Source organism: Hesperophylax consimilis, chromosome 12 (genome assembly GCF_061612785.1).
Source record: "Hesperophylax consimilis isolate HC1 chromosome 12, BYU_Hcon_1.0, whole genome shotgun sequence".
Classification (NCBI taxonomy): domain Eukaryota; kingdom Metazoa; phylum Arthropoda; class Insecta; order Trichoptera; family Limnephilidae; genus Hesperophylax; species Hesperophylax consimilis.
The window spans coordinates 18,793,112-18,818,401 of record NC_142847.1 but is presented as its reverse complement, the minus strand read 5'-3'; the positions used below and the strand labels follow the sequence as shown (position 1 = coordinate 18,818,401).

Sequence of the window (25,290 nt, the reverse complement as noted above, 5' to 3'; positions counted from 1 at the left end):
TCTGTACTCACTGTGTACCCAGTAACGAAAAGTACTCATAGGACCCACGTCTAGTCTCCAGCTACAATTTTACCACGTTTAACCAAATGTTTGTGCAAACATGAAACATTGGGGCAGAGCCACAAAGTTTTGTTTACCGTGGTCGATAAAAACAAAAAAAAACGTTGTGGCCTCGAACCATTATTTTTGTCCGATGTTTGCTCGCTGAAGACCCAACTTCATACATTTATATTACGTAAAAAACAAAACAATTTCACTTCTATCATCAATATACACAGCTTCCACGCCCCAATACGCAAATCAGTTAGTATGCACTTTATTGCGTGTTTTTGATTTGAAAAATACCGATACCAAATTGTACCTGACATCATCCATTAATTACAGGCCCATATTTCTTAGCACAATAATTGCAAGATCTTCGAAAAAGTCATTTTAAATTTAACTGACTACAAGCCAACGCAGAGGACTTGTTGGGCTGTGGGCTTCAAAGCTGGATGCTCTACTGATGCAGCCATATATGACATGAAACTAACAATTGAATACTCTAATGCCAGAAAAACACCTGGACTTTTGAGCTTTTCCAAAGCTTTTGACAGGGGTCATGATAAGTTGTGGAAAAATTGACCGAACGACAAGTACCGTCTCAAAATGTCGATACATTGAGCTCATGGTACTACCAACAGGATAAATTTGTCAGATAGAATGATAGCCAATCAGAGGCAGCTAAAAGTGCGGCATTAGCCAAGAGGCCCAATCTCTCCAGTATTGTTCAACATATATGTGAAACATTGAACACGACAGGAATCGGATGCCATATTTCCGGGGTAGGTATGCGTGAACATTTTTAGCTACGCATACGACATGGTCATACTAGTCCCATCGGTAAGAGCAATGAGAACATGTATGGGCATATGCGAAGCATAAGTTGATAATCACGGGCTGATGTACAATGCTAAAAAAATCATCGCTGCGCATTAGGGTGGAGTGACGTTGTATGGGACTTTTTTTTTAAAGATGCCAGTACTGTAATAGCAAAAAAATGTTGCCTTTATATAACACCTCTTTTGTCTAAAAAAATCAACTCGATCGAAACATTGCTTTATTCAACAACCAGCTTATTTATATTTAGAAAAAAATTGTATGAAAAAAATCGCTGAAAACTCTGCCAAGCATTATAAACAAGCGATATTCATAGCAAAAAATACAATTTTATTAGGGTTTTTATAGCTCATAAGGTGCATAACACACGTGAAAATTAAAATAAAATTACCATAGTTTCAAGGCGGGGTCTATTTTTGGTTTTTTGAAGAGGATTATTGATTTTTTATTGTTTTTTTCGTGTTTTTGAGAAACATGTTTTTTTATTAAATAAAATACTTTAACAAAGAGAATTTTTTTAAACATTATCGAAGTTTTATAATATTTATCGTGTTTTGAAATGAGATTTGGTGTGAAATTCGGGCATTATATGCCTAGATTTTATTGTCGCCCGAATGAATCCATCTCTTGCTTCAGGCCCACTGTAGACAACGATGCCTGGGTAACTAATTTGATGCACCTCTGGACTGCTTGAGTGTGGCAGGGAAATCTGGGAAATTCAATACTGTCCTTTTCTTCACCGAAATTATTTATCATTTTGACTAGGTCGTCATTACTGATTTCGGATAGTATCGGTGGCGGTGTAACTTCGCATTCCTGCCAGTTGATAATATCGTAATATTTACTTGCTGAAAGATTATTGTTGGAACAATAAAGTCTCTAACAACAGATGGACTCGGACATCTATCTCGCGCCTTTAATATTCGTCTCAAACCCAATTCTCTAACAATAAGGTTGTCATCCATTATCATGGATAGTAGCAGATTTTCCGGGTGGCAAAAATAGGCGTTTCTTTGAATTACTGGATTAATTATATCTCGTAGATCGGTGCTCAAATATCGGGTGAGTTTTATTATAGTAAAAACATGTAATGCCCCATCTTTACACGACGGGTGCCTCTTTATCTCAAACCATGTCGGAGCATATGCTTTAACAACATATTCAGCAAGAATTTTTAGGTTCACTGAAGGGTTAGTTGTTCCTATATATAATCGAAGTATTGAGTTTGCTGTCGTCAACCAGCGTGAGTGAAAAATACTACCTGGATGACGGTTTGCTAAATTTGGTGGGCAGTGACCTGTTGTAACTGCAAAACATATTTCGTACAAGTATTTTTGGTCCGTGCTCAAATTTTTCAATTCCTCTGCGTTGAGTTTGTGCATCTCAAAGTGTATTTGGTGAATAATTTATAACGGTGTTTTTAGAGCTGCTTGAAAGAAGTTTTCCAATAGGTCCTGAAAACCCTTTAGGTCCTGTTGTAGCACCATCTAAGTGTTGAAACAAGTGGCGAAGGAGAAGTTCGTTTACATGCAGCTGACAGATAAACTATTGTAACGGATGACCTAATTCCAATTCCATGAATCTAATAGTTCCATTTTTTTTGCCTGTATTGACAGCAGTCCCATCACATCCAATCGCTGATAAATCATTCAAATTAAAACCGTTCATTTTTAAATGGTGTAACATGCTCTTTGCAATGTTTTTGCCAGTTCCTGATGATGGTGTAACATGTCCAACATATTGAGACCCCGGCTCAGATAAAATCGAATAATGTTCTTCTGAAATCGTTCTCCGATGATATCTATCCCCTATGTTTTCCTGAGACAGTGTTTTATCCTTCCTTCCATCGAAATATAGACCTCAAATTTTTGTTGACTCCGACGACATTTGCCATGTTTTTATTAAAGAAGTGCGACACGTTTGTCTAGCTCGTCTGAGTTTGCTCCTATCAATCACCATTTTAGAGTCGTCTTCGGTTACTATGCCAAAATCTTGTAATGTAGCACTTGCAACAGCTGATGCCGACCTGTCTGACAAACCATACTGATCGCAGATTCTGGCCAAAGTGGGGAGTTTTAACATCATACGGGAATTTTCTACAGGTTGCGAAGAATGTGAAGAAAATGATTGGTTTTCATCAAAAAAGGATTGACGTGGTTTTGTCGCTGATGCTGTAGATGAGCTGACCTTCGAAGCAAGTTCAGATAAACGAGCTTGCATCCTCATTTTCCGATGTAATTTTCTTGTTGTGTCGGTGTCTATTGCTCCCAGCATCATTTTTCTCGAGGATCTTTGGTCTTGAAGGAATGCTTGTTCTTTGGTGGGTACCTTGCGCGTCTTTTCGCAGGAACACATATTCAGATTGTTACATTTGCATGAAGCAATATCGAAAAGTTTATTCATTTTGATTTTATAAGAATTTAACTTAACATAATAATGCACACTTTTTTTTGGCCAATTTTAAAGTTTTAAGTATTCTTTATAACGATCTTGGATCAGTTTCATCACTCGATTGTGTGAAACAATGGGAATAGAAGCGCGCTTCCAAATTCCTTCAACAATTGCAGATATAACACTTTTTATTTCGAATACTGACGGTTTTTTTGTAGAGTTGAGATTACGCTCATATCGTAAGAACAAATAATGTTTAATCACTTCTGAGACAGTAGGTAACACTTGAGAGTTCATTTCAGTTGGTGCCCCGAATATTGGACATAAAATTTTGCTTCTCGTGTAATTTGCATTCATTTTCACAACAATTATGTGTGTTAAAATTTAATCGGACAAGGATTCTAACACGTCTACGGTCAGCGGTAGCCGAAACAAAACTAGATGCAAGTCGCATCTAGTTTCTGCGACGAAACAATAGGAGCGAAATTATCCCCCCCACCTCCACAGCGCTCACAAACTCACTATTTTAACAGCAATTTATGCAGTGTTTTTTTTTATAAAACATGTAATGTTCAATAAGGTAAATGCAATTGAAAGTAATGGATATTATTTTATATTTTTGAGACTGTACTCAGATTTTGGGAGAAAAAGGCTAAATTTACGTTTTTTACGTTACGAAATCGCTAGGTTGTTGAATGAAGACATAAGTTTAGATTTTTTAAAGTATTTTTACGAGAATATGAATGACCTGAAGCATCTTTTGGCAGCTATTACAATACCAAGATTTGATTTTTGCAATGTCGCTCCATGCTACTGCGCATATTTAAACAAAATACTGATCGTGCTGAGATTTCGTCCACAGATCTCTGCGGAGACACTCTCAAAATCTACGGCAAAATAAAATATTTGGGGCATATCGTCACTGATGACCTAATTGATAAAAAAATACAAAGAAGTACTGAGCGTGCTAACCAATATGCTCGCCAGGAGATTCAACAGGTGCAGTCCTCCGGTGTTCTAGACTTACTGCATGAGCTTATACACTAGTGAACTATGGACAAGGTTCATACAAGGCGACATGAACACAGTCCGACTACAACGGTATAACCACGCATACAGGGCGCTGTTCGGCCTCCCTTGGCGATGCAGTGCATCGCAGATGTTCGCAGGGGGAAGGGAGCATGGATTCGCTGTTTTCATGAGCCACAGAGTAGCCGGAAAAAGTCAGCGCTACCGGTAATCGGAAAACACTCTCGTCCAGGCCGTCGCCCAGTGGCAGGGCACGCCCCTTCACCATAGATGGAGACTATTTCTCAAGCCACCGTCGTACAAGTAGTTAGTAACAATTTTATTTTATTTATCCCATATTCAATTTTATATCATATAATCATAGTGTAATACATGTATATTTGTGCTTTTATATGGCAGACAGAAACAGAGTATCGCACTCACTACTCTGTTCAGCTGAATTAAACAAACATTATAATTACTATCGCCATCCAATGGTACTTATACATTTACGAAGCAAAGGTTGCTTCGTTCCTTTCCCATAAGTTGAGGTTCAGCTCGACAGTGCGGCTCTCGTATGCATACGTAGCATTACACGTCGATGTGCATCAACTTAACAAAAAAAAAGTCTGGGTACTTTGAAATATCCCCAGCGATGACGGAGGCAACATAAAAGGAATGAATTGCGTAATATTTACCTAGTTGCCAAGTTGGTCTAATTGTAAAATCATTGTATTTGATGATGGCGCGCTGGGCGTCCTCTTCGTTTGTATACATGGCGTATCCGTACCTGAAAAACGTATTATAATTTAAAAAATACATAAATTACATTATATGGAGTTGATATTATCTTGGCACCTTGGGCCAAGCTGTTAAGATCCACAGCAGTTGAGTTCAGAGTTCGCGAGTTCGGTAGCGTGCTCAAAATGGGTCCCACCCAGGCGTCGTACAATCAATTCCTCTGCTGGTCCTAAATCACAAATACTGTGGTGGTAGTAGAAGATTTTAAAATATTTTCAGGTTATATGTAACCCGGGAATGTTTGTCTTTCTTTAAAAATGGACGTAAAATACCTGGAAAACGAGCAAGATTAAATTGCCTCTTATTGCATATTGCCAAACAAATGAGGTTGCCTCCTACAACGAAATTTCACGTATTTATAATTTTTAACAAACTCCAAAAAAGGTACATCAGACATTTTCATAAAAAAGGGAGACCACCTAGGAGACCCACAGAGGTAATTTCCATCAATATTGTCGTGTCCCGTCAAAATTTCCGTAATGTACATAAGAAATTCAAAGACATTATGACAGTTTTGGTAACGAGTTGGTGGCGAACAGAGAAGCACATAACATTATTATGTAGAGCTAATAAAAATATTTCGCCTGGTAATATTATCGTAATATCGGTATCCGAGTGAGCTTTCCGTCAAGACAGGGCAATACGTCGAAAATAATAGACAATACACGACAATATTGCGCAATCCTGACAGACATTCCGTAAATCTTGACGGAAATACCTTGCCGGCAAGAAATTATCATAAAAGCTGCTCGTTTACCAGAGCCTTTGTTCACGAGTTTTTCTGTACGTTACTCATAAAGTACCTACCTACCTCAAAAATACGACGAAAATCAACAACCATTAAAAAATAGAATTCAGAAATACGAAAAGTAGAAAAAAATTGTGTTATTAATTAATTTGTCCTTCAAGATAAAACGATTAAATTTCAAATTCTTTATCAAGATGAATTTATAAAATTGATCATTATTTAAGTCGATAAACTTGTCGAATTCCGCTGCACGCTTACGCAAAAAATATATAAATAGCACTTGGTTTAAATTTAATTACCACAATAAAAGTAACTATTTATGTCGGTAAAAGATGCATTAAGGGTCTATGTTTTTGTCAAAGTTATGTTTGAAGGTTATGAGGAAATACGCATAAATAATTAAAATAACAACCCAAACCTAAATATTTTGTCTCTATTATATGTTGTTTTTTGTTGAACAGATTTTGCATACCACGGAATTCGACAAGTTTACTTTCAAGTCTAATATAGAAAAAAAATTCTTTATTAAATATATAAACCATTACAATAATTTACAAAAATAGATAATTCAAGGCTGATTCCGAAAAAAATATATGTTTTTTTAACGAAACTGCCCAACTCTACAACAAGATACAATATATTATTGCGTATTTAACCAATTTTAATCATAATAGGATAAACGAAAACTTGAATTTCCATAAATGAACCCATAATAGTAAAATACAAGCATTGCCGGAATGCAAGTATTTAAAAATCACTGTACATACTTCAGTGTGAATAATAATAAAAACTGATTAATCAACCGCTGCCATTTGCATTATTTGCAATCCGTTTTCTCGTTGCGATTTTCCAGTAATAACAACATGAAATTAATTTGCTCATTACAGGCACCTTGAGGCTTCTAGCGCACCGTTTATTCCTTTATACTATAATATTAAATTAACTGACCCTCTGTTGCAGCCGGAAAACTGCACCATCAGACGAAACTCAAAAAGGTGGCCAGCCTTTTCAAAGAGGGGAACGAGTTCCTTTTCCAAGCTGCAGTCGCGCGGTATACGACCAATGAATATCTGTAGAAGTAAATAAACCACATTATTAACATGTAAAACTAACAAACGATAGTATTAAACATGTTCATGATTAATTTCAACTTTCAAACTCTGAAATATTTTGTGGCAAACGAAAAACGTGTGTATATTTTTGGCGTGTGGATACGATGTTTATCTGGGAAAATCATTGATATATCAATGGAGAAAGAGGTAATTTTATAAACATGGTGAAATTCTTTGAATGATAATACAAATGAACGAATAGTGTTACAAAATTTTATTTTTCGAGGAAAGCAATCACTGTAGTGGTTCAAAAACTAAATTTCTTTTTCATTGTATGTTCGTTTTTTTATAGCCTTATCATACATTGGCCAAATTGCAAGCGAAATACCAATTTTCTAAGAATTTCAATGCCAGCCAAAATGCCTACGAAATGAACGGGTACGTGTTTAAACTACGAAAATTTGTGTTTTATGCTAGGAGAATACATTTTCATATCAATAAACGTGACCCGTTCACTATGATACTAAAGATAAAAATCGAGTTAACATCATACGGATATTTATTCAAACACGGCGTCTCAACAACGTGGACTCGAACTCATGTTGGTTTTGCCAATATTATTGTGTTCTAAATACCTCAACATCTAGAAATGGAAGTGATGCACATATTTTACTTACTTCACACTCCCTCGAAGGATCTTCACCAACCCATGATTCTGGAACATCTCTGTATATCTTCTGTCCATTGATCTGCCGAACTTTGTCAGATATCTTATTAATATGGATCGTTGATGCTGATTCGATTTCGGAGAAGTTCATTTTAATTCGGGTATTATTATGAGTTATTTTGATATATCACCACAGATTCGGTAAGTTGTCCAATTAATTGCGCGTATTTACAGAATTTTGATGAAGACGCGGCGCAAAACGCTGATTTCGTTGACCGGCTGACTTAAATGACCGTTGGCCCAGCAGCTGATCGAAGAAGAATTCAAAAATCTGGACCACCTATGAAGATATCCAAGGGAAAAACACTATAATCCTATAAATCGTCAAATATATTGCCTAATTACGTAACACAATGTTTTATCCTTTATATTGGTATTTTCTTTAAATTTAAAACAAATATTTACTGTTTTGGTTTACTTATTTAAACCTTCAGTTAGCTCACATCATCGTGTGTGACAAACATTAATATGTAAAGAGATATAGAATTTTTTTAGGAAATATATTAATGATAGTGAAATACATATTTTCCCATATCTAAAAAATTTTAAAAAAAATCTATATATAATATTCCTCACCATGTACAAGAGCCTTGTCTCTTTATACTGAGGAAAATAAACTATTGTTTTTCTTTATTATAAATCCGCTATGTAACTATTATAAAAAAATGTGCATTTATGCTTTTAAGAAGTTTGTCTGTGTCGGTCAGTTAAGCTTTATTTTTTTACAAATGTTCAGTTTTATTCCGAAAATAATTAAATTTTATGTGAGATTTGGTTTTTGTGTTTTAGATTTCGATCCACTCCCATATCCTCGTATATTTATAAAGTTAAAGTTAGAAAAAAACTTCCATTTAATCCAATTTTTATTTTGTTTCCAATTAAATAAAATCTGAAAGTACACCCTTTTTAACAATTTTCTTGTGAATAATCTTTCGTTTTCTGCATAAAACATTTCATGTATTTCAATTTACTACAATTACAATGTAATTTTATTATGTTAGATTACTTTTATAAGAATTACAGTTTTAATATTTATAACATCGTATGAACAGTACTTAGGTATAATTTTTTTAACATTTTCTCAAACTCTTTAATGTGGCGATAACACATAAATTTGTTAAATATTGCATTCTTTTTTCAATCATTTCAAAAAAGTCTATCATTCTGTCCACCCTGTATTTACTGTTAAGGCCAAGGCTTGACAACTTCTCTGCATACCTTTTTACTCTGTAAAGAAACTAATTTTCTGTTGCTTTTTTACATTAGATCCACACAGGAGGCCCTGAATAAAAAATCCCTAAGGGCCTATGATATCTTTGGGGATGCTGGTGGATGGACTTTTAGGGAAAGGAAGTGGAGAAAGTTCAGGCAAGGAAAAAGGTTTGAGTGGTGGGAAGGAATTTGGTGGTCAATATGTCCCGAAGTGACGGACGTTTGAATACATCTCTCCAACTGCGGTGCAAAGTGATGAGTCAAGAGAGAGTCCGGCTGGAGAGGTCAAAAAGTCTCGCTCAACTAGTCTCTCCCGATCCGACGCATCCGCCGCCAAGACCTAGACAAACCTCACCCACGATCCCTGGAACTCCTGTTGAGTCACTAAACGTAGCGAACCACTTGGGGTAACCTATGGCACGGTTGTTGTTTATCCAATAAATTGTTCTCGGGGTGGCGGTACCCATACCCGCCTCACAAATTTAAAATACATGTTGTAATATGAATTAAACTTTAAAAAATTAATTTGTGTGTTGAATGGTTAATTATTAAATTTATGAAATTATTATCAGTCACCGCCATAAAAATATTCGTAATTTACTAATAAATTTATTATTCTTTTGTAGAGTTACATTGTTATGGCTAACAACCCCAAAACCGTTAGAAAATCCATATTTCGGCCAATCAGCGGATTGACATGCAGGTCTACCATCTTAAGAAGCTATTGTCTTTGATTTTTTAATTGACGTGAAAGGATTATTTTTCTTAGGCGCGGGTGGTTCTTACCTACCGAGGTATGAAAGGTCAATACGGGATAGTGAGTTCGGATAATGTGCACTTTATTGTTGAGTTGAAAACCGCGACTACGAAATAACGTTTTATCAGATAGTTTTAGAAATTTTATTATAATAATGCAAAACCATTTTCATAACAGATTCGTATTCATCCTAAAAATCTTAATTTAAATAATATATTAGTTCCTTTTATTCCTGACGGAAAAGGCAAGAGTGACGATTAGTTTAGTTTCTTATTATTAATTATTGTTGAAAATGCCTCGATTAAAGTTGCATAAACTGGGGTGAATCCGCTAATCAGGACATGTAGCAAGAATACGTTTAATAATACAATAATATTTATTACAAAAAACGGCGCCACATAAACATAAATATTATTGATTACAGTAATCACATATCTAGGCATCTGCCGGTTTTGATAAGGGGCGTCAAAATTTTACTCGGGCCGGGTGCCGTTTTGATCAGGGCCGGTCCCGAGTAGCGAAGAAAATGATGGTCCAGGGGTCACAGCGCCAATGGCGACAAATTAATCTAGTCTAATATATATTATAAAAAGAAACCCGTGTGTCCCTACCTGCCAAATTTTCTTCACATCCAGCCACTGCCACCCACCGGTGGTTATAATGGTAGATAGCCCTTGGTATCACATCGAAAGTAAGAGAGTTTGGTAGGGTGGCTGAGCGTGGGTGGGAGTGGGTGACAAAAATGTGCTTTGTTATGGGAAAGCCGCGAATGATTCAGATTATTTCAGAATTGGCCACCCGACTGTGTCGGTGAAGGTTCCAGAATGTTCACGAAGGTTTTCGAATGCTCTAAAAGGTTCTGAAAAGAGAAAGTTCAAGAAGGATCCAAACTGAGTGGCGGAGTGTGTCGGTGAGTCTAGAAGGTTCCGGAAAGTTCATGAATGCTCTTGAAAGTTCTGGAAGGAGTCCCAGCAACGCGTGGCGGGGTACACTGTTGCTTACGGGGTAAAAATTTCCTTGATAGGAGCCAACCTCCGATAGGAAATGACACCAAAAAGACGTAGATATTTTAAACGAGTGAATTGAGGATTACAAACCAGATATTAAGTTTAGGTCAGTGGTCATTTTGCACATAATACGTCGACCCTGGTACATAGTTTATATTACGTCTTCTGTCATATGCAGCGCTAAGGTGTTATCGCCTCCGCTTGAGCGTGAGGGGGGTCCTCGTAATACTTACCTACCTGCGAGAAACAATTGTCGCAGATAATGATATTGTAAAGAACTGTGTGCAGTCAGTTTCCTTCGCTCAGCCGTGGATTGTCTTTGTCCAGGAAATGTAGCGAAAAATTCGTTTCGCCGAGTGTTAGTTGTGTTTTTCAGAAATGGTTGCGTGTGACAAGTGGGTTACTATTAAGACTTTTGAAGTTGTAGGTATTTTGTGAATACTCTAATAATAATTACTTTTTCAACATAAAGACTACGGTTTTAATTTGAATGTTTCGGCCTTGTTTCTCGCAATATTATATTCATTGAGGGGTATTCTGTTAAAAGTTGGTAACTCACAAATTTAAGGATAATCGTGTTTGAAGTTTTTTTTTTAAATCAGAAAAAAAATTAATATGTAATCTACGTTTATGTTACTATTTAGATACTCCTTTATTTTTATTGTACTGAATTATTTTATACAACAAATATGTTGGATTACATACTAACCGGGTGGGTTACTTTACTATACCTATATCCTATATGTTATAACTACTTTTTGAAATTTTAGAAATACCTAGATAGCTCGTTCGCATTTTTTAAAAGTACATTTGGATGCAAACATGGCGATGTTAATTGAAACCGAAGAAAGTATAAATTTGGCTAGTCGTGGGCTACCGTTTAACTCCTTACACCACACCTCTCAATTAACTGTAGAAGAAAAATAAGCAGTTAATACAGACTTTATAAAACAGTTTACTAAACATAACTACACGCCTAGAATTCTTACTTTGCTGTCGAGTACAAAAAACTGCGAGTAGTTTTTGAGGGTTTCGAAAGTTACCTACTCTTCAAATTCTCGACTTTTGCGTATTGCGCATCACATCCGCTAAATAATATCGTGAATTTTCCCATAATGTGTCTTATGTAGGTATCACTTATGGTAGGTATATTATTTGACTCATATACTTGTATACTTATTTGTACTTATGATGGACACAAGTTTATCGCCCTTTCTCTTCAACATGTTTTTCTCCTAATAACGAATTTTAGTTGAGTTATTGTGTGTTTTAGATATTTTGTGTAGCATGCTTGGTCTGCAAGAGAGTAACGGATGACGAGTCCGTCAGACTCGCGCTATATCTTCAGAAGATATCGAGGGAGTGGTCACTGCTGAGGAACATCACGTGGGACTCTATTGGAGCGTCGTTTGGAGACGCTATTTATGGAGGTGATTTATATAGTATTCAAATTTTAAGATTGTTGATTGAAATACGTCTTATAGGTTATTATCGTTATTACTTAATAAGTCTTTTCTAAATATTATTATAGGTATTTACGAGAATTATTATAAATTTCTCATGTTCTTAAATTCTATTTACTGTAGGTACACGCTGTACACGTTTTACACGCTCTTTACGAAATTCTTATAGTTTATGTCTTATCCTATAAGTAATATTATTTAAAAGCCGAAAGGTAATCACGATAAAAAATAAAGGAAGATAATTTACGTTTTAAAGGATACTGACAATATTTATTTTTGGATGATTTTACAAAGCGAACATTTTGAATTGAAATTTATCGAATTTGTATTTACTTTTAGATGTTTATATCTAAAGTAAATTAAGTAAATCAATCAATTGCCTCCCGTCTATATTAATAAAGATCTATTTCACAAATAATAAAAGACAATACCAGAAGAGAGGATATGAATTTTTACATTATTATTTTATGAAATACAGACAGAAAAGATTTTTATTGTAAAATACGGTAAAAATAATTTCCATGTACCAAAAATCATTCGCCAAAGATTTACATACAATAAAAAAGTGAAATTTACCTGTTATCAATACGTGCAAAATAATTTGCATAATATTTTGAACGTACTATACTACTATTATACCAACATTGAAACAAAAACAGGAAATAATGGCCGAAAAATATACATAAACTATGCCGTCTATGCCCAAGCTGTCAAAACAAAATATTGAATCTATTCATTAATTATTATTATCAAATGTTTCTAATAACTGTATTAATGGATTTGATGGTAAGTTAGTGACAATCAACAGTGGTGTATTTAAAAGAGAATTTATAATGCACGTAGTTTTTTGATTTACGAAAACGAACAAAATTTGGCTCCTTTCGAAACTGTATGTTCACATGATTGTTGTCATTATCACTGTTTTTCTTCTTAATTGATTTGTTTGTGACTTCCGTTGACAAGTAGGTTCAAAAGTACTGTGTTATTTTTCAGTCAGCGGTGGAATGTTTTGTTTAGTAAATGGGTTACGTTATCGTCAAAGGAAAGTAAAACTTGTAAATTGAAGATAAGTACTACGTCGGGTTCTTGTTTTAATTGCTTTGTAGGAAGTGACACCGTCATGAGTAATTATTGTTGAGTTAACTGTCCTGCTTCTGCAAGTTCTTGCTGACAAACTAATGATTTTGTCCTAGCTTCAGCAAATTCGTATTATTGTATTAATGGTAATTATTTTCCTAAACTCCGCACTTTTAGGCACAGATTATGGGAATTATGCTTTGTTTCAACAATTACTACAAGTAACAACTATTTACATGATCAAAATAGATTATTAGTTTGGGTTAATTAAGTAATTTATGCGTATTTAGATTAAAACAAAACTTTTTCAAGTGTCACTCCATACAAAAATGGCAACAAAGGGATCTTTATATAAGGTAAATTTAGAACTTTGATTAAAAATGGAATAATAATGCGTCTTTTACCATCTATCCTGGTGTAAATCGTTGTTTCTTGTAGTAATTAAGTTTGAGGTGTAATTTCCATAATATTAAAATTACCCCCAATGACGTTACAAGTGGCAAACAAAAAGCACTTCAATTGTAGTGCTTTCGATTTCGTTGTTTTAGTACTAAATTGTCACGCATCGCGTAAGGTCTTGTATTTCCTGATTCCTCTCAGTAAATTGCCCTTAAAAAGTGCCAAATTGCCCTTCTGTGTAATGAGAAAGTGTTTTGATTACTCTGCAAGCGCTAGTTAAAGCCTAAGAATAAAATTTAGTTCAAATTACTTATTGTTCTCGATTATTATAAATAGTACAATTGTTTCCTGAAGATTTTATGCGTTGTTAGAGAAAATGCAAGGCCAACTAGAGTACAGGTCTGGGCGCAAAACTGCCAAATTACGAACTCACTGCTGTCGCTAAGTAAAGTCACTGTATAAAATAGTCTAATCACTCTGTTTATTTATATGCTTGCGATAAAACATCACACAAATCAGCAGTAACAATGAGTATCATCACCATTTGTAAACTATCATTGCTCTATTATGGCACGGCACTGATTTGATCACTTGACACCTCAAAATCTGTCTGGCGCCCAGGTCTGTAGCCTAGTCGGCCTCGAGGTAGTATTCAACGCAACTTTTGAATATGAAAATGTCGCCCTGTCCTATCGTTTATTTCGTTCATACACATATATTTTTTTGATGTCTGTCTTTGTCATATATGAACAACCTTTGAATTAAGAATTTACTGGAAACATAAGAGTGTTTCTTACTTGCCACATTTTAGCTTAACTTTGTGAGACAAGAACAAGTCTAGATGTATTCTAAAGTCATTGGTAAAACTTCAAACGTTATTATTTAATCTTTGAAAACAATATTAACGTCTCTCAAACGAAAAAAGCAAAACAGAAAAACAGTTGGTTCTCTATCGAAGTATGAAACAGTTAAAAATGACTTAAGTTTATATAGTCAAATTAGCTCAGTGGTTTAAATTCTTAAATGCGACTGAATTTTTTTCCATCTTTTCTGTTTCACATTTTTGTCATTGATATTATCTTCAACAGTTATAATTATTACAAAATAAGTTTTAATGTCATTTTTATATATTTTGATAAACTAAATAACTAAATTGAACTTCTTTTTTGCAAAATGCTATATTATCGATTGAGCTTACTTAGCAAATGCGTTACATTATGTTTAGTTTCTGCAAATCTTCGTTCTGGTTTTTATTGATTTTCATATTGGTTTTTAATATTTGCAGGTTACGTCATCATAACGGCTGGTCTGCTGTTGGCCAAAATCTTCAAAGAAGTACCGCAGGGCAGAAGGATCTTGGAAATATTTCTGCTCGGGCTTGGGGCCCTTTTCTTCATTGTATTAGGTGACATCAATTATTCAATTATCAGACCTGTCATCCCATTCAAAGTTCAATAGTCCGCAACGGAATCCCAACACTTAATGAATACATAATTCATTGAAGTTGGAACAGTTGTTACTAGTGATTCTAGATCTAATTATGGTTGTCTGTCTAAGTTCTGTCCTAAGTTTTGTTGAGTTCTATCATTTCAAAAATATGTTTATTTATTACATTATTTGCACGTTTAGAAAAATTATTTCATCATTTATATGTGAGCATAGAATCAAGTTCTTTATTCTATGTATAGGTGTATTATACGGCCATTGTTCCCAATCCTACTGAACAACTGTTTGAAATTTTGCCTCAATACTAAGTGAGTAACCAGCATGAAATGGAATTAAGTAAAAACGCCAACCGCAGTGCGTGTTTGTACGCGGTTTGGCATTTTCAGCCGTTCCAAAATCTCTGCGTTTAATCGCAGTGCGTGCTAAGCCTAAGGGCAGTTGTTTCACAGAATTTTAACAATTTATCAAAATTTCAAAGTTAGTTTTCAAGTTCTGTTATTATTATAGTTATGTGAAACAACTGGCCAACAATGATATAATAACAGAACTTGAATAGAACTTTTACAGAATTTGAAAATTAACTTTGAAATTTAATCAATAGTTCAAATTCTGTATAACTGACTCTAATATATACATACTCATTTAAGATTGTAGTAAATTCAATAATAAAATGTATTTTGTTTCTATTTCAGGTGGTCTTGAGTTAGCCTCACTTGATTCCATTCCCGATGGCCTCATCGACAATGCAGCTGTTCTCGGTGTTCTGTCTCTAATCACCGCTGCCTTGTTCCTCGTAGACCTGGCAGGACCTCGCGGCAGCAGAATAACCGGCAACCATTCACCAACAGATGCTGAGAAGAACGGCGTCGCATACCCCAAACTCCCTCCAGACAATAAGAAACCCACGCCCCCGACCAACACCAATAGCTTACGGCCAAAGTTTTTTCCAGAAAAATTCATAAAGTCGAAGAAGGAAGAGAAAAAAGCAACTATTGAACAACCACAAATTGTTAGCAAAGTTACAGAACCTATCCAAGAAGTACCTTCTCATCTGCAAACTGCCGAAGAGATTGAAACCGATGTTTTTATCACATCAGAAAAAAATGGCTACCACAAATTCGCCGACCAAAGTAATACGGATGAATTATTTGAAAAGATTGAGAAATCCAAGTATGGATCCGTTCGGAATGGAGATGTTAAACGAAGCAATGTTACCCAAGATGCTTTCCAACAGATGAGACCTAACGGAATAAGCAGACCATTTAACACAATTAATACTATACCTGAACAAGATGAAGAACATCACAAGAATACGACTTATCTCAAAATGTTAGATGCCAGGAATTTGCTAAAAAAACAAACCGAAAGAAAAGACTACGAGGAAGGACTTGCTAAATTAAATGAACAGTACATGAAGGAGTATCAACATAGGATGATGACTGAAGATGACAACAGGAAGAGCTATCCGCATATGGGAATGACCCAAAGAGAATACGAAAAGCAGCAGTGGGAAAAGTTTGAAGAAGAACAACTTCCACCATTCCCCGTTAGAGCAGATTACTTACCAGAATTGCAAACACCGGTATTCTCCAGAATCAAGGAAAAGCGATCGAGCAAGAATTATGGAGTTTATGACAACCTGTCCCTCTATAACATACAAGAGAAATCAGACAATGGATCTCAAACAGATACATTAAGAAGCAAAATGAGCACTCTTAGAAATTCTAAACCTCCCACATTACAACAGATAGCCGAGTATTTCGGTCTTCAGCAGAAACAGCCGCCTAAAATTGACAAGAGAGAGACTGCATCTCAAGTGGACAGAAATGATATCCCTGCTGTTGGTTTTTTACTCCCAATGGCAGGGGTCAAGAAAACGGATGACCAAGTCAACTATAACGGAGGCCCCAGTAGTCCTACTGATCCAGGGTATGTGCAGTACACAGCCCAGCAGTGGAACGATAGACTCCACAGGTCCTCCACAAGGACACCACGCCATAGTCCCACTGAGTAATTGAAGGAGAGCATCATTTTCACTAATTTCATAGGCTGCTCAAAGTTTCCATCATTATTCCCCATATTATTTGTTAATCTCTAAGAACTTATATTAATATACATATTAGGCTCATGAATCCTGGTCACTTTACTGCAAAGCAAAGCTTTGTGCAAATGTCTTCCAATCAGTCTGCTCATACCTTTCATGTCTTACACGAGCGCCATACTCATAATATATGTTGGCTTGGCCTATTTCACCGTACATTCCTAGAAATAGGGCAAGCCCACTTATATTACGAGAGTATAGTGCTCATGTGAGACTAGAATTATTCAGGAGAAATTAGGATTGTGAACACATTTTTAATGATCGACAGATTGGACATAGCCATAATATTTCAAGGCTAGTTTGGAGTTTAAAATGACTTAATGTCTTTGTTTTACATGACCAAGGACACTATTGTTACCAATGAAGTAACAAAAGCCCGGGGAATAATGTTGTATTGATTTTGGGTTAGTGAAATAGAACCATAGTGCTATTGTCTCAGAAATGAAAGAATTGCTTTGTTATGTAAACTTATTTTCTTTGAATTACGTAGGTTATTCTTTATGATTAGTACAAATATTTTGCACTGAATATTATCATATTTTTCTTTGTGTTGAATTATATTTTTACTTTGAATAAAAATATGATAAATTGAAACAAATGTGTTTTATTCAGTAAATATTTTATTAGACTTATTATTGGAATATGACATTTTCTCTTAGAATTATAATAATTGGGTAAAAAAAATATAATGATAATTTATTATCATCCATTGCTCTGTTTTCTTTACAAGTGTACATTACAATAATTATTCCTGTAGAGTCTTATTCAGAAATCTATTCATTAATTCTCTTTTGAACAAATAAATATTTTGTTGTCGAAATAATAATATTGGTGATATAAAAATTATTGTGAATCAAAAACATAAATATTTAAAATATAAAGAATATGTTTTAACTAAGACTTCATAAGTATAGCACAAATTTAATGAAATATAGATTTTCTGTTTTAAATCATTATGACAAGTCGAAAAGAAATATAAAACGACCCTTATTAAAATGTGAAAGACTTGTTTCATACAATTTTAGCATTTTCAATGTTAATCATTCAAAAACACTTGCAATATTTAACAACTATTAAAATCTGCAGAGGTTAAATCTTTCCGATATTGCCTGACATTTCTGTTATTTTTGTAGTAAAATAAATCACTCATTTCACAGTACTAAACTGTAACATCTTTATATAAAAATAATGTTTTCTAATAGCTAAGGATAATTTTTAAATATAATAATGTAATATGTTTACTCTAACAGAGTTACTAAATGGCATTAGCCTTGTAACAATATTAATTTGTTATTATACAACTAAACCAAAGTACAATATTATTAGAATATAAACAATTTATTCCTAACTTTAAAGGAATGTATGATGAAGGGAGATTGAAGAATTTACAAGATTTATTAATTATTATTAATAATTAGTTTATTTTGAAAATATATACACAAATATAAATGTTTATTTACGTATATAAAGGTTTCAAAATTATTGCTTTTATTACGTTAAATGCTACTTCTTAAATGTTTACTAGATTATTTTTTTATCTAATGTAAATCGGACGGAATTTGAGTATTTTTTGAGCAATTACAAAGAACTTTATTGTAAGCATTTTTCTAAATATACAATTAATTTAATAAAGTTTTAACCTATCGTACACTTAAATGAATATTAATTATGATAAATTAATAATTATTAAAATAGATTGTCAAATGATATGATTTGTATTCTAGTGTTGTTAAATTTTCCTACAAACTAAAAAAAGAGACTTGGATTTCGAAAGTGATAAAGAAAAGGAGTATTTTTCAATAGATATTTAAATGTTATTATGATTTTTTTATAAAAAAGGGTAAGTAATTATGTATTATTTGTTAAAATGAAACAATATAAACATGATACAAAGATATGAAGAAGAGCAAACATATTAATGATTGTTTGTGTTGTGAAAAATCCAAATCTCCTTTCCTCCCCACTATGCACAATATGTATTATGTAAACATAAAAAATAATTAAAACGGAATACTATTCTTCTAAAACAAACATTTTAAATATACTTATTTACACTTGATGCAAAATATTATTGTCCGTACATCATCAACTAAATTATCTTTTAATATTAAATTGTTGTATAATTATATCCTCTTCTTCAATATTGAAATCCTTAACCTAGAAATAAACAAAAAGCCAATTAGATACAAAGCACATGAAATGTAACAAATTGCCTCATAATTTTTATGCTTTAGTTGTCCAAACAATATGAATATTGGATTATTTTCGGGGCATTATGCCTTGTTGCGCTACTTTCTTACAGTGTCCATCATCAGGGTTGATTTTAAACATCCGCCCTGATGATGGACATGTCTGAAACGTTGGCTAAAGCAGGTAGCGCAACATGGCATAAAACTCCAAAAATTAACTACTATAATACTTTTGGCCGTGAAAATCTCAAATCATATTAATATTAAAAACATACAGAGAGAAAAGACTCAAGATGCCACCCCGGGATATAAACTCAGAACTTAGAAGAGATGTATAACACTATACACAAGCTATAAACTACAAGTGTCTACATGTTGGAGCCCCTGCCAACACAAATATTCAGAACCTTGGGAATCACCTTTATCATGAAGACCACGGTCCAAAAGAAAATTAGATTAATTTACTTAGTTAGATAATTTTATTACATAGTATACTAGCTGTACCCCGTCTGTCTGTGCAGATAGAGGAGCAAAAGCTTATTGGTTTTACATCCAACAAATGGCGCTGTTTTAAACAAAAAAAATTTTTACCTGACACATGTAATATCTATATAATATAGGTATATTTAAAAAACACACGTATTCGAATGCAAAGTAGTGCCAAGATTTAAAAGCAAAATTTGTGAGATTTTTTTTATTAACATTTTTATTTATATAGATATTTGAAGTAACCTCTAATCGTCGCTCATCTGTCCTGCACCCGCCTGTTGCAGAGTTATGTACTGCCTCACCAGCCGAGAGACTTCATGTGCTTGCTCCGTCTGTAGCCGAGTCACTCGCTGCTGCAGGAGGGAACCACACTTCATGTCCAGGAACAGGGAGCCATCTTCGGAGCGTACCTGAGAAAGAACATTTCTTATGTTATAAGAAAAATCAGGATTTTTGATAAGCATGGAAATGTTTATATGTACATAACCAGTTCAACGATGGTTACCCGTTTTAGGTCTCATAGCACTAGGCCTTGAGCGATGGCTGCCTAATTTTAGGTGGATGATTATTTTGAATTTATTACGAAATTGCCGCAAAAACCCTGCTTTTAACTTTGTAAATGCCCCATCGCCCAAGTGGATAATAACATCCACAACATAAAACATACAATACCTTCCTGAAATAAATTAAAGTAAATTAAGACAACATATATTGTGTAATTCCATCAAAGATGTCAAAATGAAAACAATTTTAAAAACCCTTTTCCACTACTTTACTTTTTAGACCAGATTGGTTTCAAAATACTACGGTCATCTTCAAACTGGTTCATATTTTTGACTAAAGCTATGGTGTTTATACATTTTTAGATCGGATCGGTTTCAACATACTACGGTCATCTTCAAACTGGTACATATTTGACTAAAGCTATGGTGTTTATACATTTTTAGATCGGATCGGTTTCAACATACTACGGTCATCTTTGAACTGGTACATATTTGACTAAAGCTATGGTGTTTATACATTTTTAGATCAGATTGATTTCAACATGCTATGGTCATCTTCGAACTAGTTCATATTTGACGAAAGCTAAGTTGTTTATACATTTTTGTGTCAGGGTTGTAAAATATTGTCTTGAGTATTCAATCTGCAATTAAAAAGGGCTGGAATACAGTCAGGAGACACATTAAATGCATACCCACAGTTAAAATTTGTCATAGAATTGTTTTAGTGTTCAACAGGTTAGCTGGAAGGATTTGCCAGAATTTGTGTTTCTTCTGATAATATTGGTCTTCTTACAAAGACTTTCAACACACCATCCATCCTCAAAGATGACCCATACGCTGTAATATAAAACTTCATAGCCTCCGGTGTAAAGTTAAACTAAATGAATGTCGCAAAGTGTATCGCATATTAAATATATTGAACATTCATCATTACATACCTTCCTGGTGCTGATGACCTCTGCGAAGGGCCAATGCTGTAACGTCTCGTGCGTCTGAACATCCAAGAAATGCACGCCGCGCCGGTTGAGTGCCAGGATGTGATCTCGCCATTCCGGCACGCCCACTCCACCGGACACACGCTTCACTGCGAAGAAGGAGCTGCCAAATAGCGGCCATTGGGATAGCACAGCCAGAACCTGCAAAGAAAACAATTAATAAAAAAATAATTTCATCATAATATTATTAACCCTTGGGACCTTCTAAGACCCAAACAGTCCCAAATGCCGTGCGCGCATTATACTCTCCTAAGACCATATTTGTCCCAGAACGACCGCACATTATTTAAATGCATATATCTCTCTTCCTCTCATCTAAAAATTAATTATTTCTTTTATGTCAGAAAGAGAACGAAATAGTGCTTGTTATTGTCTTTGAAAAAAATGGAAGCTTGTAGAAGGTTCGATCCGTGCAAATCAACAACGTCTCAAGGGTTAATCGAAAACATAGAAGAGTCAGTGTTTTTTTTATTTTAATATTCACTTGCAAAATGGATAAATTATAATTGATTACTACTAAAAATCACATAAATGAAAAAATTCATGAATGTTTTCTGTATAAAAACATAATATAATTTATCTTGACTCCGTTGACAGAACAAAAGGATGTAAAACTTTGGTAATACCAAGTCTGCACAGCATGTTGTGAATGCTTTTTTATTAATTGAAACAAAATTGAAATTATTTTTATAACTGCGCATAATTCTTTAGCAACGCTTTCAAAACATAATTAAATTCATTGTGAGAATGTATAAATCATAGATGATGATAATAAGGATACCACACAGTAATTTAAATACTAGATGTGTGGGAAAACGGAATTCATACTCAGTGCTTATTACAGCATACTTTCAGAGCATTGTTTTCACTTTTTTAGCAATGGATTACAAGTATATAATTATCTCAAGTGCTCAGTTCCATTCATTTAAGTTTCTCACGCTCAATTGTTGGAATAAGATTTGCTGACCCAAGGGAAGTGTTTACATGTTTGTCACTTTAATTCAGCGTGTGATTGATGCTGTTTTAAGTAGGTGCGTTTAAATCAAAATAAAATTTAAATTAAAACACCATCAATCAGGATATAAATAATAACTGTGCACTTTTTTACGAAGCTTGATCTAAGCGAAACCGGTCGATGTGAAAAATAATAAAAACTCGTCGTCAAAAACAAAGTGTTTTATTTAATTAAAAAATAGTGTCTAACCACAAAGTAATTGCTTCATACGAAAAAAAAAAACTTTTGTTATGATATCACATTTTTTAAATAAAAAGCTCTACTGTGGTTTTACTGCAGGTTTCTCTCTCTCTCGAAAAAACATAGCCCTCTTTAACCTTTTCTCTGCGGGAGACGCACGCCTGCGACGCACTGTACATGCCCTGTACGCGGGTGGCACATCTGTGCGACGCAAAGTTTCTTCGGCGTTATGGGTATGAAACATGCTTGAGCACGGTAAAACTTATACTCTTAAAAATACTTACATCTTTACACTACTGACATCTTACGATATTTATCCATAATACGTATCCTAATCATCGATATAAAGATTTGAAGGGATCTTCCAACTCAGAGCGAAAAATGAATCAGTTTGAATTCTTCCCGCGTCTTTACACACGTTATTGCGCAGGCGCATTTTATAAGATTCTCAAACAGAGACGCTCGCCGTGTAGATTACATTGTTTTATCGAATTATTGTTTGCTTTTTCGTGGATATGAACTTTTTTAATTACAGTGTACATTCATCTGATTTATCATATTTTAAAATAAGTTCAGTTACATAAATTCATTCAAACTATTGAAGAAATATAAAATTTCGTCAGTGTTAGATTATTTTCAAATAAAAATACGTGGTTAAAACTTTTTTTTTGTGAAAAATCAAGTGTAAAGTTGTACAAGTTTGACGTTTTATCAATTTTTGAAAGTATTTTTATTGCCAAAATACAAAATGTCGGGTCGTGGTCTTAATGACGAAGAAATATTTGGTGCTACTTTAGAAATAGATTCAGATTTTGAAATTAGTGACAGTGACGTCGATAATAATTGCGAAGATGCTGAAATACATGAAAGCCATGATTCTGAACCCGAAATGAACATTGAAGAAGGAGAAGAAGTGGTTGAAAATCTGTGGACTGCCGGCCCTTTCGTACCCATTATTTATGAATTCGACGATTTCGCATCAGGTATCAATCCAGATACCAGGTTAACTGAAGACACGCCCGAACTTATGTTTTTTGAACATTTTTTGAATACAGAAATTATGACAAAAATTGTTGATGAAACAAATCAATTTTATCAATATAAAGTTAGGACGATGGATTTTACAGCAAAATCGAGAGTTACAAAATGGGTTGATACAACAGTCTCAGAAATGTACGTTTTTATTGCGTTAACATTTGCCATGACTAGGAACAAACACTTAGCTATCGAGGAACATTGGAGTACGAACCCCATAATCTTTTCACCAATATTTGGAAAGACAATGCCCAGAGACCGTTATCAGATAATATTACAGATGCTCCACTTTAGTGATAGTAATATTCAAACGCCTACTGATAGACTGCATAAAATACGTGTTCTTGTTGACCACACACGAAATATTTTTAAATCAACTATGATGCCCCATGAAAATCTATGTATTGACGAAAGCATCATCGTTTTCAAAGGCCGTCTATTATTCAAGCAATACATTCCATCTAAACGTCACCGATTTGGAATAAAAATGTTTGTGATGTGTGACGTCATGACGGGTTTCATTCTCGATTTTATAATTTATGTTGGTTCTGATACAGAAAAAAATGATACTCAAGGTATTGGTATTTCGGGAGGCGTTGTAACCACCCTTTTGTCAGATTATTTCGGAAAGGGTCATAATTTGTGGTGCGACAACTGGTACACTAGTCCAAATTTATTTAAATATTTACACGAAAAAAAAACTAATGCTTGTGGCACTGTTCGGAAAAACAGGAAAGGCATGGCACCTTTTGTTAAATTGAAGAAAGGGGAAATCCAATCAAAGCACCAATCACCGTTGTTAGCTTTGAAATGGCACGATAGGCGTGAAATCCATATGCTGACCACTCTTCATGATGGTTCTGTTGGACCATCGGGAAAAATAAATAGATCGACAGGAGAGCCCATTTTAAAACCACAATGTGTTCTAGACTATAACAAGAACATGGGTCTAGTAGACAAAGCTGATATGATGCTAAGCAACTTAAGTTGTATGAGGAAGTCACTCAAATGGTACAGGAAAGTTGCATTTCATATAATTGATTTGTATTTATTAAATGCTCACATAATATACCAAACTGTAACATCAAAAAAAGTCAGTTTGGCTGATTTCCAAATGGCTGTGATTGAGCAATTACTAGAGAAATATCACAAAACTTTGCCGAGTATTTTACGTCCCACAACATCAAGAGATTACCTGATGCGTTTATCATCGAAAATTGTTTCCAAACACATGCCCATTAAAGTTCCCCCTTCAGCAAAAAACACAAACCCTCGTCGAAGGTGTCGTGTCTGTGCCACTTCAACACTGAAGCCCAAAGTCAGAAAACTTACTAAATTTATGTGCTTAGAGTGCAATGTGCCGTTATGCGTTGAGAACTGTTTCAAAATTTATCACGATAAAAAAATATATTAAGTGATACATATTTACGGTGACATAATAACAGAAAAATTATTTCATTATTTTTGTAAATTTAAGTGTAGTTATTTTTTATTATATGAACCTTTTTAAGTGTGTCAATATTTCATGTATCCAGTCAAACGCGACATCGCACCCATAAATCAACCACTTACATCGCACCACAGTTGAAGAGCTCTACTCCGGTATGTTTATAAGCATGTGTATCGTTATCTTTGAAATATAAACATGGCCGCCCGGGTATACCGTATCAGATTACGAATATTATATACTTCGAATTTTTATCAAATCTCATTGATGTTCGGATTGTTTATTTATACTTGAAAAGATAATTCAAGACATAAGCGACGTATTTTTTAAAACAAATTTTAAAATCCATGCGTGATTATTGTTTAAAGT

The 25,290-nt window shown here is 34.3% G+C and overlaps 3 protein-coding genes across 3 annotated transcripts in view; 1 reads left to right on the top strand and 2 right to left on the bottom strand.

The window, feature by feature from the left end:
- Window positions 1-7,697, bottom strand: part of LOC149419281 (putative RNA-binding protein 46) — a 234,177-nt gene extending 226,480 nt beyond the window's left edge. Inside the window, exons 1-3 of the mRNA XM_089637964.1 lie at window positions 7,557-7,697; window positions 6,776-6,897; window positions 4,977-5,068 (exon numbers count right to left, since the gene is read on the bottom strand). Coding sequence (XP_089494090.1) covers window positions 4,977-5,068; window positions 6,776-6,897; window positions 7,557-7,697 — 355 coding nt within the window. The remainder of the gene's footprint in view (window positions 1-4,976; window positions 5,069-6,775; window positions 6,898-7,556) is intronic.
- A 3,199-nt stretch (window positions 7,698-10,896) lies between these two features.
- Window positions 10,897-17,586, top strand: LOC149419280 (uncharacterized). The gene is made up of 4 exons (XM_089637762.1): window positions 10,897-11,005; window positions 11,856-12,012; window positions 14,807-14,926; window positions 15,660-17,586. The coding sequence occupies exons 1-4, from the start codon at window positions 10,961-10,963 to the stop codon at window positions 16,979-16,981; spliced, it is 1,644 nt and encodes a 547-aa protein (XP_089493888.1). The 5' UTR covers window positions 10,897-10,960; the 3' UTR covers window positions 16,982-17,586.
- Window positions 17,587-17,793: 207 nt separating this feature from the next.
- Window positions 17,794-25,290, bottom strand: part of Myo10A (unconventional myosin 10A) — a 254,254-nt gene continuing 246,757 nt past the window's right edge. The window contains exons 31-33 of the mRNA XM_089638199.1: window positions 21,188-21,385; window positions 19,990-20,156; window positions 17,794-19,225 (exon numbers count right to left, since the gene is read on the bottom strand). Of these exons, the coding sequence (XP_089494325.1) occupies window positions 19,992-20,156; window positions 21,188-21,385 (363 nt within the window). The 3' untranslated portion in view covers window positions 17,794-19,225; window positions 19,990-19,991. The remainder of the gene's footprint in view (window positions 19,226-19,989; window positions 20,157-21,187; window positions 21,386-25,290) is intronic.

What these genes read in the sequence shown, in the direction of transcription:
- LOC149419280 (XM_089637762.1), top strand. Translation starts at nt 10,961, where the DNA reads ATGGTTGCGTGTGACAAGTGGGTTACTATTAAGACTTTTGAAGTT. An exon ending in CTATTAAGACTTTTGAAGTT is followed by an intron (nt 11,006 to 11,855) that starts GTAGGTATTTTG and finishes TGTGTGTTTTAG; the next exon opens with ATATTTTGTGTAGCATGCTT. An exon ending in TGGAGACGCTATTTATGGAG is followed by an intron (nt 12,013 to 14,806) that starts GTGATTTATATA and finishes TAATATTTGCAG; the next exon opens with GTTACGTCATCATAACGGCT.